Source organism: Oryza sativa, chromosome 6 (assembly GCF_034140825.1).
Source record: "Oryza sativa Japonica Group chromosome 6, ASM3414082v1".
NCBI lineage: Eukaryota > Viridiplantae > Streptophyta > Magnoliopsida > Poales > Poaceae > Oryza > Oryza sativa.
In genome coordinates, this window is record NC_089040.1 from 10,017,213 (window position 1) to 10,034,742 (window position 17,530).

At 38.2% G+C, this 17,530-nt stretch overlaps 1 protein-coding gene across 4 annotated transcripts; it reads right to left on the reverse strand.

The window, feature by feature from the left end:
• Positions 1-205: 205 nt before the first annotated feature.
• Positions 206-16,379, reverse strand: LOC9271035 (uncharacterized). Of its 4 annotated transcripts, XR_001546995.3 has the most exons (22): positions 16,203-16,379; positions 14,683-15,683; positions 13,151-13,802; positions 12,955-13,041; positions 11,559-11,605; positions 9,656-9,765; positions 8,431-8,531; positions 7,607-7,699; positions 6,713-6,796; positions 6,506-6,589; positions 6,309-6,377; positions 5,453-5,512; positions 4,204-4,275; positions 3,425-3,532; positions 2,365-2,441; positions 2,016-2,099; positions 1,763-1,874; positions 1,592-1,681; positions 1,413-1,478; positions 1,244-1,339; positions 765-942; positions 206-647 (listed from the first exon to the last, which is right to left on the reverse strand). XR_001546995.3 is itself a non-coding variant. In XM_066311803.1 (21 exons), the coding sequence occupies exons 1-21, from the start codon at positions 16,296-16,298 to the stop codon at positions 817-819; spliced, it is 3,207 nt and encodes a 1,068-aa protein (XP_066167900.1). In that variant the 5' UTR covers positions 16,299-16,379; the 3' UTR covers positions 206-816. The 4 variants fall into 4 exon arrangements, 3 of the variants coding, with proteins under 3 accessions (XP_066167900.1, XP_015644140.1, XP_015644141.1); XM_066311803.1 differs by having other exon boundaries at positions 206-942; positions 14,683-15,575; XM_015788654.3 differs by having other exon boundaries at positions 206-942.
• Positions 16,380-17,530: the final 1,151 nt, after the last annotated feature.

Genomic DNA, 17,530 nt, shown 5'->3' on the forward strand with positions numbered 1-17,530 from the left:
CCAGAGTTGATTACCGATTCAAAGCTCCCAAATGTTGCGTTCATATTTAACTTCTTTTTCTGCCTTCGGCTTGCATGTCAAATCCCATTACTCACTCATATTAACTCGGACTCGCTCACATCATCAGGTTGTTTATCAGACAACAGGAGCCATTGTGTTAACACATAATTCAGACAATACAACAGGAGGGAGCCAAACGCCAAGATAAATAAACAGATGATACTATAACTCGAAGAAAACCAATTATTCTTTTTTTTAGTTACTTGCTACTATGCCCCCTGGCTACAGAGTAAGGTATACATTTGCGAACAAGCAAAATTTGTGGTTAACACATACTGCTTTGTAACGACATTAGCATGCAGCTTGAGTTCACTTGCCACTGAAAGAAAAAAAAAAGCTATGGGTGTATGATCTGGCAAGTTTTTTTGTGCTCTATACAACTGCAGAAAATATTTAATAAAAGAATCAAAAATGAAAATTGATGGGAGCCGTGACCGTGATCATGGCAGCAAGATGCCACCTCTTGCTCAAAATGGAGATTCCAGTGGCTGTACCAAGACAGATGATGCATACAAAAAGGTTTCCTGCACCTGTCGACGAGCTGCGTTGTCACACCCCGGATCCTCGGCTCTGATCAGAAACAATTGCTGGCCATGTATGGATTGGCAATTTTGCGCACAGAACAAACATCAACTTCTCATCAAGCTTGATCCTGATCCATGATGAATTTTGTTGTAGATGGATATAAAGGCAAATGCTCTTACTGTTTGCCCGCAGTGTGCAAGTTGTAGTTTGGTTTTGGGAACAGGTGCTCAGTTAATGCCATTCAAGGGGTTCTGCCTCTTTCTTCGTTTTTCCCTTAGGACGACCAAACATTCTCACGTTTTTACCAGTCAAGAGCTTCAGTGCACGCTCGAGGGTAATCTTCTTTGGGTCAGCACTCTGTCATATACAATTTTCAAGAAATTCTCAAATTGACCCTGCCATATACATTTTTTTAAGAACTTCTCAAATTTACCAAAACAAGGAAGCACACAAACTCAATTTGAAAAAAATAATATGCAAGTCTAAAGATTTTTTTTTTTTAAAAGCAAGTCAGTAATTGCAATTGTTTTCAATTAGAATTTATGAAAACAAAACAATAGAACGAGCATAAAAGAATGAACAATGCATTGTTCGTTTCTATGCTCGTTATTATGGTGTCTGATATCAACATTCAACAGATACAATATTCAACAAATACCTTTGGCAAGGAAGCAAGAGTTCTCCTGTGTCTGATACTAAATCCAGCTTTAGAATGTGTGATAAGTACAGGAAGATCATCATCAGGGTGTTTTCCCTGTTAGACAACAAAAACATCATGGGACAACTCATCAACGTGTACTAATGAACAGCTAAAATGTTAGACATACCAGAATTTTGGGATACTGCAATAGCTCGATTGCATCTTTCAGAGTGATAGAGTCAATATCTTTCACCTGAAATAAAGGGTAGCCATAGCTAAGGTTGAGTTCTTGAAAAGGTCAATAAGATAGATCATTGCTAAGGACAGGGTTGCACTGTGTTTAAAACCAGATAAAGTGGAAGTTACCTCAGAAAGAGGAGCTCTTTTCGGTGATACTCCCTTTCTATCCTCTCCAACCTGGACGTAGTGGCCATAAGGACCTTGTTTCAAAAACACCTGTAAAATAAGCAACAAAAGTATATCATAAATATTTGTTACATGCAAAATTACAAAGCAGGATAGCCGTAGTAAATATACCTTTTCATCAGAATCAGGTAGCGCTCCAAGTAACCTAGGTGTGAAAGTCCTTTGAGTTTCATCAGATGCTTCAGTTTCATCGTCATCGTCTGATAACGTGCGAGCAATGTACCTACAAGTTTAATTACACAATGTGTACTCAATTATAATTGAGAAATGCTGGAATTAGTTTATAAACAGCGCTAAAATGGATAATAGCAGTGATTATACTCAATGAATTGATAATTTCTAAGAGAGGAACAGAGGGTCATACTTGCATTTCGGATGTCGATCACAGCCTATGAAATAGCCCTCACCATACCTACTAACTTTGAATCTTAGGGTTCCTTCAGAACAACTGCAGATATTGCAATCATTTTAAGCACACGTTATGCATAAGGATTAAAGATGGCATTGTAGTTATCGGTTAACAATGCCATATTAATATGTAGTACTCCTTCCGTCCCAAAAAGAGTTGATTTCTGGCTATTTTCCAGGTGCATAGCTAGAAATCAATTCTTTGGGACGGAAGAATATATAGTATGAACATGTAGATTTCACAATATGATAAATATTAACTCTCTACTAGAAAATAGCTTCTAGAGAGCGATGACATGAATTACCTAGGGCATATCCTACTATCATTGTCTAGGTCAGAAAAGAGGATGGAACCGAATTTTTCTTCAAGCATTCTTTCTACCTGCAACAAAGTGGATAGCTCAAATATTGTTCTCAATACTCAAGGGATTGCACATCTATATGTCAACAGTTTCATTTGCTAATAACTAGAATAAAGATGCATCAAAATGATTATTACAGGCTGACTAATTTGTCTCATTTCTCATTTCGTAGCCCAACATTTCTCATTTCTTATGCCAAAGAAGAAACATTGAGATTTGCAAGTTTCAAGAAACCTAAGGCAATGATTACATGTTACAAATCCTACCCATAGAAACCAGAATCCTTGTATTTAATAACTACAAAGATCATTTGATGGAATCAACACCGGATCAGCAGAGGCAACGGATCATACGATCTTGCACGAGAACAGGAGTTTGTTCATGCACGAGGTCCTCGCAGAAGCACTGCACGAGCTTCAGGCATGGAGAGCCGCAGGGTCATTAGGTTTAAAACTTTCCAAGATGATGACCAGGGCCTGCATGCCCAATCCACTCCCTTACCAGCTGGCTATCTCGTGTATGACGACGATGTACAACTTTCTATCTCTAATGGAAATACATGCATAGCTTTTGAATGTTCCCCCCAAAAATAGAAGGGTCTGGTATCTTAATTCAGTTGCTATGACTTGACAAAAGCCAATGTGATCATGTGGCAAAAATAAACTTATATGCATCATATGGTAACTAGAGCAAGCTGTAATACTGTTGCTCTAGGATATATTACTCTCCTGTTCATTTTTAGAGACGCAGTTTAACTTTGACTTGGTAAATATCTCAAAATTAAAATACAACACCAAGATCAAATGAAAGTGATTTGAAATATGAATTTAACGACACAACTTTTGACTCTGTAAACTTATAAAGAGAGAACCATCGTCACTTCAAAATTACAAAATTTGAACCTTTAAAGGCAATTGCACCTTATGAGAAATCAGGAGTGATTTGCGTTCTACCTGTAAGGGTAAACAAAATTATACTAGGTATCTAATGAATAAAGCAGTACCTTTCTGACGTCAAGGCGACTAGCATCGCCGCAATATTTATTGAATCGTTCCCAAAAGTCTTTCAGAAGGCCCTTCCATTCAGTTGATCCAGCAGAGACATTATCTAGCTATTAAAGCAGCAGGAAAGGAGTATTAATATGATTATTATACCAATAACAACATTATCACATTAGGTGGCTAGCTCTTCACAAGAATAGGAAAAGAAGTTTATATGGTTTCACACAGATCAACCCATGTCAGTGGAAGTTTGAGTGATAGGAAAAGTTACAAGAATCCTACCGTTTACATCCATATATACTGGCATACCTCATTCAAAATGACAAGAAAAAAACATCATCAGTGGAAACAACAGGCCTGACCTATGATATTGACCAACCTCTTTTTGTGTTTATATATTTCAAGCTAAGCAATTCTAATTTTAGCATATTGACCCACATCTGTGGGAGTAACTAGCCAGCTTAGGCTGTGTTCAGGTGTTGGTGTTGGGAACTAATCCCTCGCGAACGCAAAACGGAGTGACTCGTTAGCGCATGATTAATTAAGTAATAAGTAATAGCTTTTTTAAAAAAAATGGATTAATATGATTTTTAAAAGCAACTTTCGTATAGACCTTTTTGCAAAAAATGCACCATTAGCAGTTTGGAAAGCGTGCGCGTGGAAAATGAGGTATGTGAGTTGGGAAAATAGGATAAAGAACACAGCCTTATGCTGGTTTCCGAACTCAAAAAATAGGAAAGAAGATGCATATATAAACTACAAACTGAAATTTGTTTACTACCTCAGTCTCCATGTTAGCAGTAAAGCTGAGATCTGCAACTTCAGAGAAATGATGCATAAGAAACGCCGAGACCTGAGGAAGATGGTACCGAACATTTGTCAAAAATAGAAGAAATGAAATAATTTAATTAATTAAAGTTATCAGAAGAAACATTGATGTGGGAACTGAAAGAATGGAATCACATACAAAAGGAAAACATAAACTATGGAATGCACAAGTTACTCATCTTGAGAAAAATGACATAGGAAGAGAAAATAGAGAAAAATATCCATGTGGCGATTGCATCACTGAATTACAAATGCCTATTTTGCATCCTTGATTGATCAAAATAGATAAAACATCCCTTACAACCTAATCCACCCAGGCTTTGTTTGACATGGCACTGCTTTTGAGATTGAGATTGTGTGGTTACGTGTATGTTTCATCACACGTGACATGCAAATCATCCTTCACTTGTGGGACCAACCATGTTAAGAAAATAAAAGCAGCGAAATGGGGGATGTAAAGGGTCGTTGTCAGCCAGGTGGCAGCAAAGAGCTCACAGAACAGTGACAGCCAGATGAGGCAGCAGAGTCCTGAGTCTAGCATGCTGCTGCGGGTGTTTAAAAGGGACCCATCACCTGCAGCAGCAGTGTGTCACTATCAGGGAATCTCCGTAGATGGCAACTTTACTTGTTATTAGTCCTGGGTAGCGCCTACGCTCACAAGCGCAGCTCTCACTATAGAACTACTACCAGTGCTCCTACACATCCATGTGAGGCATCATGAAGAAAAGGCACGAGACAGTGCAGGTAGTTGAACAGGATGAAGCGGAAGCCACAAGGGTGAGGATTGGCCATTGGAAATGTGCAGATATGGTTTCTGCTACAAGCTGGTCTTGTGGATAGTTACGAAGGCAGAAGCACAAGCACAAGCAGAAAGACATTGTAAGGTGATGTTTGGGCTCTATTCAATTCATATAATTGCTAGCTAGAATGCTAGATGCCACATAAATGCACCATTGCCTACTATAACAACATGATTGGGGATTGAAGTTTGAACAGTTTAACTATTGAAGTTTAGAAAACTTGACAAGTTTAGGGGCTAATATGTAATTTCCTTACAAAAATTACACTTCTGCGTAATGGATTATATGATATAAGGACATATTGTCTTTATTTAAACCAATATAATGAAAAATAAATGTGATAAGGATTATAGATTTATTGCCAAATAAGGCTAAAAGGAAGGTTAACATCAGGAACTATACCATCCGACCACGAAATTCAGGGTGTAGAACCCGACTTTTTATTGTCACATATTTACGATCCTGAAAAGCAACAGGTAAACACTGTTATCCATGTGGCTTGAATCATTGCTAATTATAATAATGATGCAAGATCCTGGAACTTTGCAACTGTTTATTTTGTCCATGTGTTCTACAAAAACACAAAATAATTTTCATCATCTTACAAATAGCAAAGTAGGCCTGCTTGATCCATTGCTAACATTTGACCCCAATAAAAGACAAACATTTCTGCATGTACACTTGACAAAATCTGTATGTTTGCTAACTTGCCCAGGGATGGGATGGGATGGGATTGGATCCCATTCAATCCCTGTCAATCCAAGTTGGATGATGGATTCTTGGGGCTGAGATGTTTCCTTAGCCTTACCTTATTTACGGCCATATATTAGATGACCTAGCACCCATGTAACACCTTAGCTACAGTACCTCCTTGATTTCTAGATTCAGATCTTATCTTATGTTACAATGAACTCTAAAGCCCGATCAACAATTTACATGGCAGTGAACTACAATTGACATCAACATTCCAGTCCCAGAGCTTAATGCCCAGGATGACCAACATATAAACTGACCCCAATACCCCACGTTAGAGACCATGAAAAAAAAAAACTTCCAATGGATTCGAAAGGTCCAGGGTGATGTACGTCCATTAAAGTCCTACAGTTACCAGATGGTCTGTATTGCATTTCATGGTTTATGCATCACTACAGGAGTAGCTACATGAGCAACCCAGAAAAAACATGCTGTATGCGCATATTAGTGTGTTCAATGAGATATAGTTCTGGAGATAACAGAGTAGATCTTAGCAATATGGCACCTGCAATACTTTCATTATAGATGCATATGTGGATGGCCTTCCAATTCCAAGTTCTTCTAGCTTTTTAATCTGCAAATACCAAGGAAAAAATGATACATTCTTAAATATATCTGATAAAAAGGAAATATATTTCTATACCAAGCATGGAAATGCCCAGAATGAACAGATAAAAAACCAACATATAGGTTATTACTGACCAATGCACTCTCAGAATAACGTGATGGAGGTTTAGTAAAGTGCTGTGAAAGATGAACGTTAACTGGAGACACCAAGTCCTTAACCTGAGAAAAAGAAATGCAACAGTAACATGCTTATATAGTTGAAAGACAGACAACAGTGCACATTAGCATAAAAAATAGGTCATATAGGAAGTGCATAGTTCAGGTAATTTGACAGCTGCTGACCTCTAATTTGGACAAGGCCTCAAAGTTATCCTGGTGAACAGCATCAACCTCAGAATTGTAACTGGAAGGACTTGCTTCAGTGTCCTAAAAGGATAGCAAATTTTCCCGTTACTGAGTTAAGCAAGCTAAACTGAACACTAGGCACAGAGTTCTTAATAGAAACGTAAGTACTGATCGTTAGATCTCCAAAGGTAACATATTTTCTTAATAGAATATTAAACATAATGATAATCAGGACAGATCCATGCATCTCAGTGAAGATAGAATGCTCAAATAGAAGCTCTCTAGATAATTAAAATGGAGGTAGCACCATGGCACAATCTCGTATGTTCTACAAAATTGGCAATTTCATGTATCAATTACTCATAATAGAATTAGGATTTAGGAAACATAAAAATGGCAGAATCAAAAGAAAATATAGGATCACCTAGTCAGATACTCAGATGTGTGTATCCAATTCTAGCTTAGCAGCGCATATGACAGATAATATAACTCTTTTTTTAAAAAAAGAAAAAACTAGGGTCCACATCAGCCTAAGCCTAGGACTTATCCAAGTTGTCCCAGGATGTCACATGGTCCATATAGGCATACATATAAAAAGAAACAATACTGCAAATATGGTAAAGTCATCTAGCAATGATGTAATCATCCCTTGCACAATGACACAATATGGTCAATATATCATTCAATAGATGGAACATACCATGAAGCCACTGATGCACTGAGAGAAATAGCTTAAAAGAGTGGAAGGCCACAGTAAAAGAATTCAACATATTTCCTTATAAAGTTGAGGCAGGATAAAGCCAAACCTAGGCAAAGACAAGTAAACTATACAGGATTTTCTGAATGTACACAGGATGTGACAAGCATGGATAGAAAAAGTCTACAACTTACATCATATACAGCTTGGTATCCCTTGAAGTCAAGCCTTGATGCAGATGAATGAAAAATCATGTCTCCTTCAGAATTACCAATATCAACTTGAATCTACAATACAATTATAAGAGGTCATACTCTAAACATGAACTTTGATTGAATCTTTTAGATATTGAAAAACTGCATACATCCACACCAAAAGATATCCAGAGAATTTGGCATAATACATGCTAGGGAAAATGGATCCCACTTCTGTATTACAACACCAACATATTATATTTAGCACAAAGGCATGCCCTGCCACTGTATCTGGCCTCTTCGAAGTGCTTGTCAGCAGTTCATAAAGCAAATTGGCTATTATTAAATAGAAGACCAATTACTCATAAGAAATATGGATACATTCAACCAGAATTATGCAAAGCTTAGTCACAGAAATGAAACACTCATCTATGAAAGGAATAAATTTGCTTGGTTACCAATGTTTTTTATTTGATGACATGTCTTTGTGAAACATTTAGGATAGAACCCAAAAGAAGAATTCATACATTCACGAATACTTGACACATTTTGACAATTTATATTAGTCGCAGAAGCTTACAGCTTCTCCAATCAACTGTTTCTTGGGTGGAATTTCGTAGAGTAGCCTACTATATATAATACCACCCAATTTACTTCATTGTTTTCTTCTTCTTGAGGAATCATTAGGTGATTGAATGCATTTGGTCAAATAAATCTAAACCATGCTTTCTATAGTAAGAAAACAATCCATAATCAGAAAAGCAACATGTAAAAGGAATATCAGTAGTAAATAGCCGTAGATAAAATGAGGGGAAAGTGCAAACCATATCAGTTCTAGAAGCTTCCATCTGGCAAGCCATAGTTCTTTTCCATATTAGAGTATACAGTTTCAAAGAATCATCATCAAGTGCTCCGACCAAAGATGCTGTAAGGGATTTTACAACACAACTATGTCAAAAGACAGAAACTTATACAAAGAACTAAATAGTCTGCAGAATTCAAACAAGACCAAAGTTTATTTTTGGCAACCCATAATAACTTTGTAAATTAACAAAATTCATCCTTCAGGCACTTTTTTAATCGTACAGAAGATGCCGACCTCGGGTGAAAATATATTTGCAGCAAATGGAAAAACATTTCTCCCTAAATGAAGCAAAGATGGTCTAAAGTGCAAAATTTAGTAAAACTGTATATGAGGCTGTTTGTAAAACAAGCAAGGAAATGTTAGATGTTGAATAGTGGGAGACATAGTACTGCAAAGAACAGTTCTATTATGCACTAAATTATACAGTACACTTTTAACAGACAACAATTAAAACATTCATACACCACATACCAAAGAAAATATTAGTTATGTTGATATGTTTAAGTGCGATATGCACAAATTCATAAAAGCTTTACTGCCAGCTATACCATCAAACATACCAATTTGAAAGATAAACATGAAACATGTATATTGGTACAAAGCAAAATGGTAGTTTGTTGATCTTTTAAGTCTGATGTGCACTAACTTATATAAGTTCTATTCATATTTCTAATTTTTCAACAGGTTGCTAGTACGATCTATGTAGTAGAGTAGTAGGCATTTGTTACTTCCCTGAAAGTACATCAAAATATTGTAACTACTGAAAGTCATTCAAACAATTAAAAATCCAAGAAGGACAAATAAGTAAGAAAAGCACAATACTTCAAATTTTCTGTATACTAACATTTAGTGTGACATTCAAAGTTTTCGACAGGAAGTGACAAAATATTGGCCACCTATGAAATCTGGAAAATTAGAGGCGACTAGTACATAAGAGATCTCCAATACCCTTTTTTATAACCATGTTTGGTACACAACAAATTTGGTCATTTATATACAATAATTAATTAAATATTTACATTGTGATCTCCACAAGGCAATAGGTATATACTAAATCAAGTCTGAAACCAAATGAAGTTGCTAGATTTTTTTTAGATAATGAAATGAAGTTGCTAGATGTAATGCAGCATCTGTAATCAATAGAACGCAATAATTTGTAAAGAAGTGCAGGTAGATTTCATTACATGGCAACCTCCTTATGCTGGTCGGCCTTATGGCTTCATGCGCTTCTTGAGCATTTTTCACCTTCTTGAAGTATTTTCTAATGCCCTCTGAAGCATATTCCTCACCATACCTTAAAAAGAAGAAGAATGAAGATTGCAAATGACATGATGGAACACATAAAGTTGATTAAAAAGGTAAACTATCAAAATAATGATTGCATGAGACTAGCCCGTTTAGCATTCACCATCCAGTGATGTCCAGTTCAAATTAAAGAACTTTTGTTCGCTTATGTACTACCAAAAGGGCACAAAATTTAGAAAGATACCACTCTCTCACATTTAGTTGAAAACTTAGGCTGTGTTCGGCAGCCAATGATCCCAACTCTCCTCCCTCGTTTTTTGTGCGCACGCTTCCCAAACTGCTAACAGTGTGTTTTTTGCAAAAAAAAAAGATCTATAGAACAGTTGTTTTAAAAAATCATATTAATCCATTTAAAAAATAGCTAATACTTAATTAACCATGCGCTAATAAGTCGCGCCGTTTTGCATGTGCATGGGATTAGTTCCCAACCTAAACAGCAGAATACAGCCTTAATTGTGACCCTTAAGCCCCTACCTCACATGCATCAATTCTCCATTTTGTAATAATAACCATCAATTCCACATGGTGCATCCCACTGCTTCCTCCATGCCCATGGTACATTGATTTCTCACTAGCTAACATCAGCTAATCTCATCCCCCATTCTATAATTCCTCTAGTAGGCTTATCCATCTCAGGCATTTCTACTCATCAGTCATTTCACTTGGTTGAGCGTGGTTGCAGTGGTAACAGCATGGAAATTTCCTATAGAACGTGGGAGTGGCATGAGGGTTCCTTTTGTCAAGTGTACCGTAAGCATGAACTTTTGGATATTTCTCCTTTTACATGCATCTTGATATGGTTGAAGATAATCTCTTACATATGTTTGGGTAAATATAGAAATCTTTACTTAAATCGCCACTGGAATGCCTCTATCTCTTGGATCTGATTTTGCCGGTATTAAACTTGACAACATCAGCATTAAATGAAATGAAATACTCCCTCCATCTACTTTTTATAATCATATTTCATCTTGGCACAATGACCAAGGATAAGTAATTCTACTTATCATCCATTTAAACATGCTACTAGTTATTCCTCGTAAACAAGCGATTCATTAATATTTACATTTCTCGATGCCCATGTAGCCAATCTTGTGTGGAAGAATGGAGAGTCACGCATTAAATCCGAGAAAGTCATTAAGAGGATAGGTGGTTGTATTGAAATATGCCTATCAAAGGTAAATTTTTCAGATTTGGAAATATGCCTATCAAAAGTAGATGGAGTATCTAGTTTGAGAATTGTTCCTTTTAAGCTTCAATTCCCTCTCCATATCCCAATGGTACAATCAGCTAATACATAGTGATAGATCGGTGTTTTTCTAGAGAATGTAACATTTCAATGATAAATAACTGAAACAAAAATATGCCATGGTATTTTTCCTCTGATGGTATGAATTATGCAACCAAAAGTTGTGAAACTACAAATCAGCAAGCAGAGAACAATAACTTTTCTGACTATATAATCAAATGTATCTTTGCAACAACCAAATAGGTAAACATTAATTTATTTGATTTGAATTGAAATAAAGTGGTTCGTAATATACCCATCACATAAGTCCTAAACTACAATGTTCCCAGCAAAAAAAGAAACTTGTTGCCATTAAAACAACGATGAATAACCACGAGAAATGAGCACATTCCCACTCATGAATTGAGAAGCTAGGAATTCAAATTATTAAGTACTACAACAACTAATATGTTAGAAGTGGAACTGTAGATATTAGCACACCTAAACAACAAACAAAAAAAAAACACTTGACTAGATGTTCCAGTAGAGCATACCTTTGCTTCACTAATGAAAGAATATCTTCTGCAGCTCCATCAGATATCTTCAAAGGAAAACATGAATCATACAAGTAAGACAACAATTCCAGACTATCGGAGTACAGCATCATACAAACCAGATCCTCAAGAAATTATTGAATCGGTAATTGACTGAAATTTCTGAATTCTGATATGAAGGGATAGTGAATAGTGCATATAATACATTCATGAACCATTGCATCAGATAATTATAATTGAATAGATATATTTCATATGATTGAATTCTAGTTAGAATTGCTACTGTACATACTCACGCATCCATGAATCAAAATGGCGATGAGTAGCGCTAATTTGAAGGCAGTACTAGGATGAAATAGTTTGCCCCAGAGAGGAGTTAGAACTCATTAGAGCTACCATTTACAGACTGGGAATTAGATGTTGCGGATATGGTGGATTTTTCATTAAGGAAATTGCAAATGTATCCCCCTGCTAGCATGCTTTGATCGTAGGATCAAACTTGATCCTCTACATGAAAAACAAAAGTAAAAAAGACAATTTATCTACTCACTGCCTGAAGTGCAAAAACTAATGAAGACCTCATTATACTTCTTCTCAATGGCATCACCTTTTTTTCATGAGTGTACCACACTTACAAATATAGAATTTGCCACAATCCTGTTATCATGAGCAGCGATTATTGTAGCCTGTGCAGCGCTGAGCTGCTCACATGCCAGGCAGGCTATGCATTCATCATTTCATGTCAGACAATAATTCCAACATCGACATGCCATTGATGCATATGTTAGGACTTTGATATTTTGCACCCAACAGAAATTAACCTACTTTTGAACAAGGCTGTCACAGGATAGCTACATAGGCAACAACCCTATCTCCACAAACCTAGAGCCTCCTCAATGCCACCTCTCACTCTTGAGCACAGAAATACGCACTGCCCTCTAGCACTTTGATACCACTGACAATGAAGACAGAACAACGTCCCTACGCTCTTAGAGAATAAACACTGCCTCCTATCTCCTAGACTCCCTCAGTCTCATTGTCAGGATTCTTTCAATGGCATTAACTGTTACAATAACACAAGTATTTCGGCATGGCATGCCAAAATGATCTGCTGCACCAATGGAAGAGTCTTTTAGGCACTGGAAAATTAGTTTCGTGGCAGAAAGTATTTGGTATAAGTATAGAAGAGCAGCATGGCGTAATGCTTTATAGTTTATACCTTATAATCTCAAAAGGTAATCACGCGTGCTTTTATATATAGTGGGAGGAAATTGATATTTTAATGTGGATGACCATTTTAACCCATAACCATGGATATGGGACCAGATTAATATTTATGCTATCGATACTAGACAATGCTGATTTGATCGTAAAGGAAAGGTAGGATGACACCTACATGAAAACCATCTGTTCGGATGTATGTAATTAACCCAGTTGCTTCCTCAGAGGAAAGGTTAATCCCCTCATAGAGCTTTTGGGCTACCTGCAATCACATTGAACTATGTGAGCGAACAGATAGCTATATCTAAATTGCATTACTATAATAGGTCAGTAGGAAATCTCATATACGCATTTAAGATTTAACTAACAACCTTCATGGTATACCCAGCACTAAAATGTAGTTTGTTTGCTGCGTCCTGCTGAAGGCTGGATGTTATATATGGCATAGGAGGATTCTTGTTAATTTTACTTCTCTTAATTCCTGTTACTTCAAATTGGGATGAATAAATCCTCTTTTCTATATTGTGTGCTTCTTCTTGAGAGCGTATAGAAAGCTGATCCAACTTTTTTGAATTAAGATGCTTTATCCGGGATTGAAGGTTAAGGCCATTTGAAGGGCCAGAATGTTGGGTTTTGAAGTCCGTATCAACAGTCCAGTACTCCTGCGGATCAAACTGTTCTATTTCAGCCTCTCGATCACACACAAGAGCCAATGCCGCAGATTGGACTCGTCCAGCTGACTGGCAACCAGGTAGCTTCCTCCATAACAGTGGTGATATGCCAAACCCAATCAAATAATCAAGGGAACGGCGTGCTAGATAGGCATTCACTAGGTCCATATCAATATATCTTGGAGATATTAAAGCCTTTTTAACAGCATCCTCTGTTATTTCATGAAAGACAACTCTTGCAACAGTAACTTTTGAACCCAATGCGTCTTGCTGTTCGAGCATTTCTTTGATGTGCCAAGCAATTGCTTCACCTTCACGGTCAGGATCAGACGCAAGAATCAAATTTTCTGCCCTGAAGAAGGAAAAGGACAAAGCAATTATAACAACAAAAAAAAAGAGAGAGATGCACTTAATAGTGCAGTGGCAAGGGGGGTGTGGTTTCAACCCCGAGGTCCCGTGTTCAATCCCCAATACACTCACAAGTTATTCTTAAAATAATGTTTGGAGGGACGTCTCTCCCTCCAAATCTTTTTTTTTACAACAAAAAAAAACCATTAGTTTGCTAATATCGCATAGCAAAAGAAGTCAATCTTGCTCTAGACATATTGAACTAATAAGAAAATGTACATTTTATACTGTTATCTATAGTATAAGCATAAGACATATATAAAGAGAAAAGGTAAAGTTAAGTATGGTGATATTGGTATTTGGTATTTCACGATAAAAGACATTTTGGAGCCAAACTTCTAATATAACTTATGAAGCATACATGCAACTGATGTTACCCGAAAAGTATGTGATTGCGTGTTTCTTTACCTTTATAACAAGGCTTAGTCAACATCTAATAATTGTGTCCCTTAATGTGCTTCGTGTTTGTGAAAATGAGTATGTATGAAGACATTTTGAGCATGGTGACTAGAACCTGACCAACTGGGTCAAGGAACAGGAAAGCAGGACAAGGGTGGTGGAAATGTGGTGACTGAAAATGTGGATTGTGGGGGTAAGTTTTATTCAGGACAATTGTTTACCCGGCAAGTACTGCCTGTGTACCACCAATATTGGCAGCTACTATTGATTAATGATGTCAATTCAAGATTTCAAGGTCACAGAACATGACAATGATAGACAACCGTAGCGACAATGGTTTGGAAGCACCTTATTATTAAAAGAGGCAAACAAGCATGTATTTCATGTTAAAAACTGAAAATGCTAACCATACTGCATTATCATACCCTTTTAACGCCGTTCTTATGCTCTTAAGATGTGTCCAGGCAGCAGCAGGAACCTCCCACACCATACTGAAGTCATCATCAGGACGAACAGATTTTGATCTTCCAGCTAAATCTCTCACATGGCCATAACTAGGTAACACTTCATACATGTCCCCGAGGTATTTTTGAATTACTTTTGCTTTTGTTACTGATTCAACAACAAGAACTGATTTAGCTGTGGGAGGGTAAAGAGGAACAAGTGGCTTCTGCTCACTAACAGAGGTCATCGTACAAATCTCAGCTTTAGCTGTCGCGTTAGAAGCAGCAGATTCCTTCGCTTTTGAAGATTTCTTCGACCTGCTTGATGTCTTCTTCTCTTTAGAACTATCGGCAGCCTTTTTTGATTTGGAAATGTCAGACTTGCTTTCTTCTTGGTTGACCCCAATTTTCCTGCTCTTTGTTGCTGCTGTACTAGTTTTAACAGATTTCCTCTGTTTCTTAGTAGATGCCTTCTCTTCTTTCATATCTTCACTAGCTTCCTTTTTTCTGCTTGTTGGACTTTTCCTCCGGGTAGTAGTCTTTTTAGTACCAGTACCACTCTTACTGCGTTTGCTAGTTGATGTTGAAGCCTCATCAGTGATGGTGCCACAAGCAGCCAATGTGCTTTTCCTTTTCTCAGATCTATGAAACATACTGTGTGCAACACTCCCATCTTCCTTTCGCATATTTGGATTACCAAATAAGCACTTGTTTCTGATGGGAAAAGTTACCTTTGTGTTGCGCAGGGTCAAAAAGGACCGTGAATTACGAATATTGTTCGCCCTCAAAGAAATCCCATGCCTATATGCAGCTCTCAGACTTACAAAATTAGGATTGCCCATGAGCCCAGTAGTAAAAAAGGCACCACTTTTGAGCTGCAGGGGAAGACGGGAGCCGATTGAAGACAGCTGCCTTGATGAATTATTACTTAATGAATAAGGCATAAAGTTGTAAGAACATCTCTGAGATACACCAAATTGAAGCTGAAAAGGTAGCACGTAGCCAACATTTAGAGAACAAGCAAAACTCTGAATGGCATAGGCATAATCACAAGTGCGACACAGAAGCAGAATTCTTTGATACGTTCCAAATAGTTTTATGACACCGATATACCGCAACTTTAGTAATATACCATGGAGGAAGATTCCAGTGTAGCTAGATGCTACCTTTGTTTTTTAACATATGCCGCCATTAACATTTTATTTCATATTTGACCACTCGTCTTATTCAAAAAATTCAACTAGATATATATTTTGTTTTGTTTTGTTGTGGCTTGATTTAAGCAATACTTACATTCTTAAGATTTCTAACCAAAAAAATTTGAATAAGATGAATGGTTAAAGGGTATAACATAAGTCAACGGCGTCATCATATATATATTAAAAAAACAAAAAAAAGGGTGTACCATTGAACGTTGGGAAGGTCTAGATATTTAGCATTACATCAATTCCTGTCCTTACAGCCAAAAAATCAAAGGGGTAGAAGAGGATGGGGGCACTTACCATGGCCGTAGGCGCCCCCGGCGGCGGCGGCAGGGCGAGGGAGGCGGCGTGGCCGGCGTAGCGGTGCGGGATGAGGCGGCGGAGCTGGAGCGCCATCGGGAGGGGAGGAGAGAGCGAGAGGCGGAGGCGCGGCCGCGGGCGCACGCACTCAGGCGAGGGGGGTGGCTTGGGCTAATCGACTAATGGCTGTGATTTAGCTAGGGTTTTGGAGGAGGGGGATGAGGCCGCGCGGCCTCGCTTGGGATGGGATGGGATGGACATGGGAGCCCGTCTTGGGGTACAAGGTAGGCATCAGTGGGCCGGGCCGAGAGGATGGGCTTCGGTCGGAAGCCACAGGCGTGTTGGGCTGTGGGGGCAGGAATTGGGCTGAGAATTGGGGGTTTGGATTTTTATTTTTTTCCTGCTGTTTGGATATTCGTTTGGAATTGGAGTATTATGGGCTTTGTCTCCCACTGAATTGAGATAGAGATAGGGATTTAAGTGGGCAGACCCGTAAACTTAATTATAGTACAAATAATTAGGTTACTCGATAGGCTATCCGCTTGTTTGTACTATTATATATAGGTTTACGGGTTATCCGTTTGCACCCTTAGATAGACTTGTTTAACTTTCGAGCCAAGCCTGACATTTTTGTCCACCTATCTATTGTAGGACAACCCCTGATGATAACTAAAAAAAATCATAGTTCACCAGCTTCTTTCATCTATGCACTCTACCTGAGGTCCTCCCATCAAAACCAATCAGCTAGCTCTCTCAACCGCCACCCTCTCACACAAGAAACGTACTGCATCTGCCATCACCCTCTTTATCTGAGTATTCTTAGTTCCAAAATTTCATGATCTGAAGTTGTGATTACATTAATACTATTTCAGATGGATCATTTTGTTCTTTATAGGATATAAAATGTAAAATTTAAAACCACTGTAATTTAACTTACAAACTTCAAATCCAGCACAGATTTATAATTTGGAGTGGTACATATTACTCTCATATTTCTTATAGAAGCCGGCCTCCTCCCCACCTGTCGGCCAGCCTGTCTAGACAAGAGGAGTGAGAGACAGAGGAGGAAGGAAGACTCCAACCTCGGCGTGGCGGCCTCCTTTCCCGCATCGCGGCCATCGTAGCTGCCGCCGATTCCTCCTCTCCCGCCTCGGCATCTGTTGTCCCTGCAAGTGAGCCCAGCGCCGCTGCTGCAGGAGAAGCTCATGGCGACATTGTACCCGTCAATCACTGACAGGTCGTAAAAGTCCTGGCTGCCACCGATGGTGAACTCCGCCGGCGTCATCGGTGGCCGCCCCGGAGAGGCTGCATGACAGCGAGCCACCGTA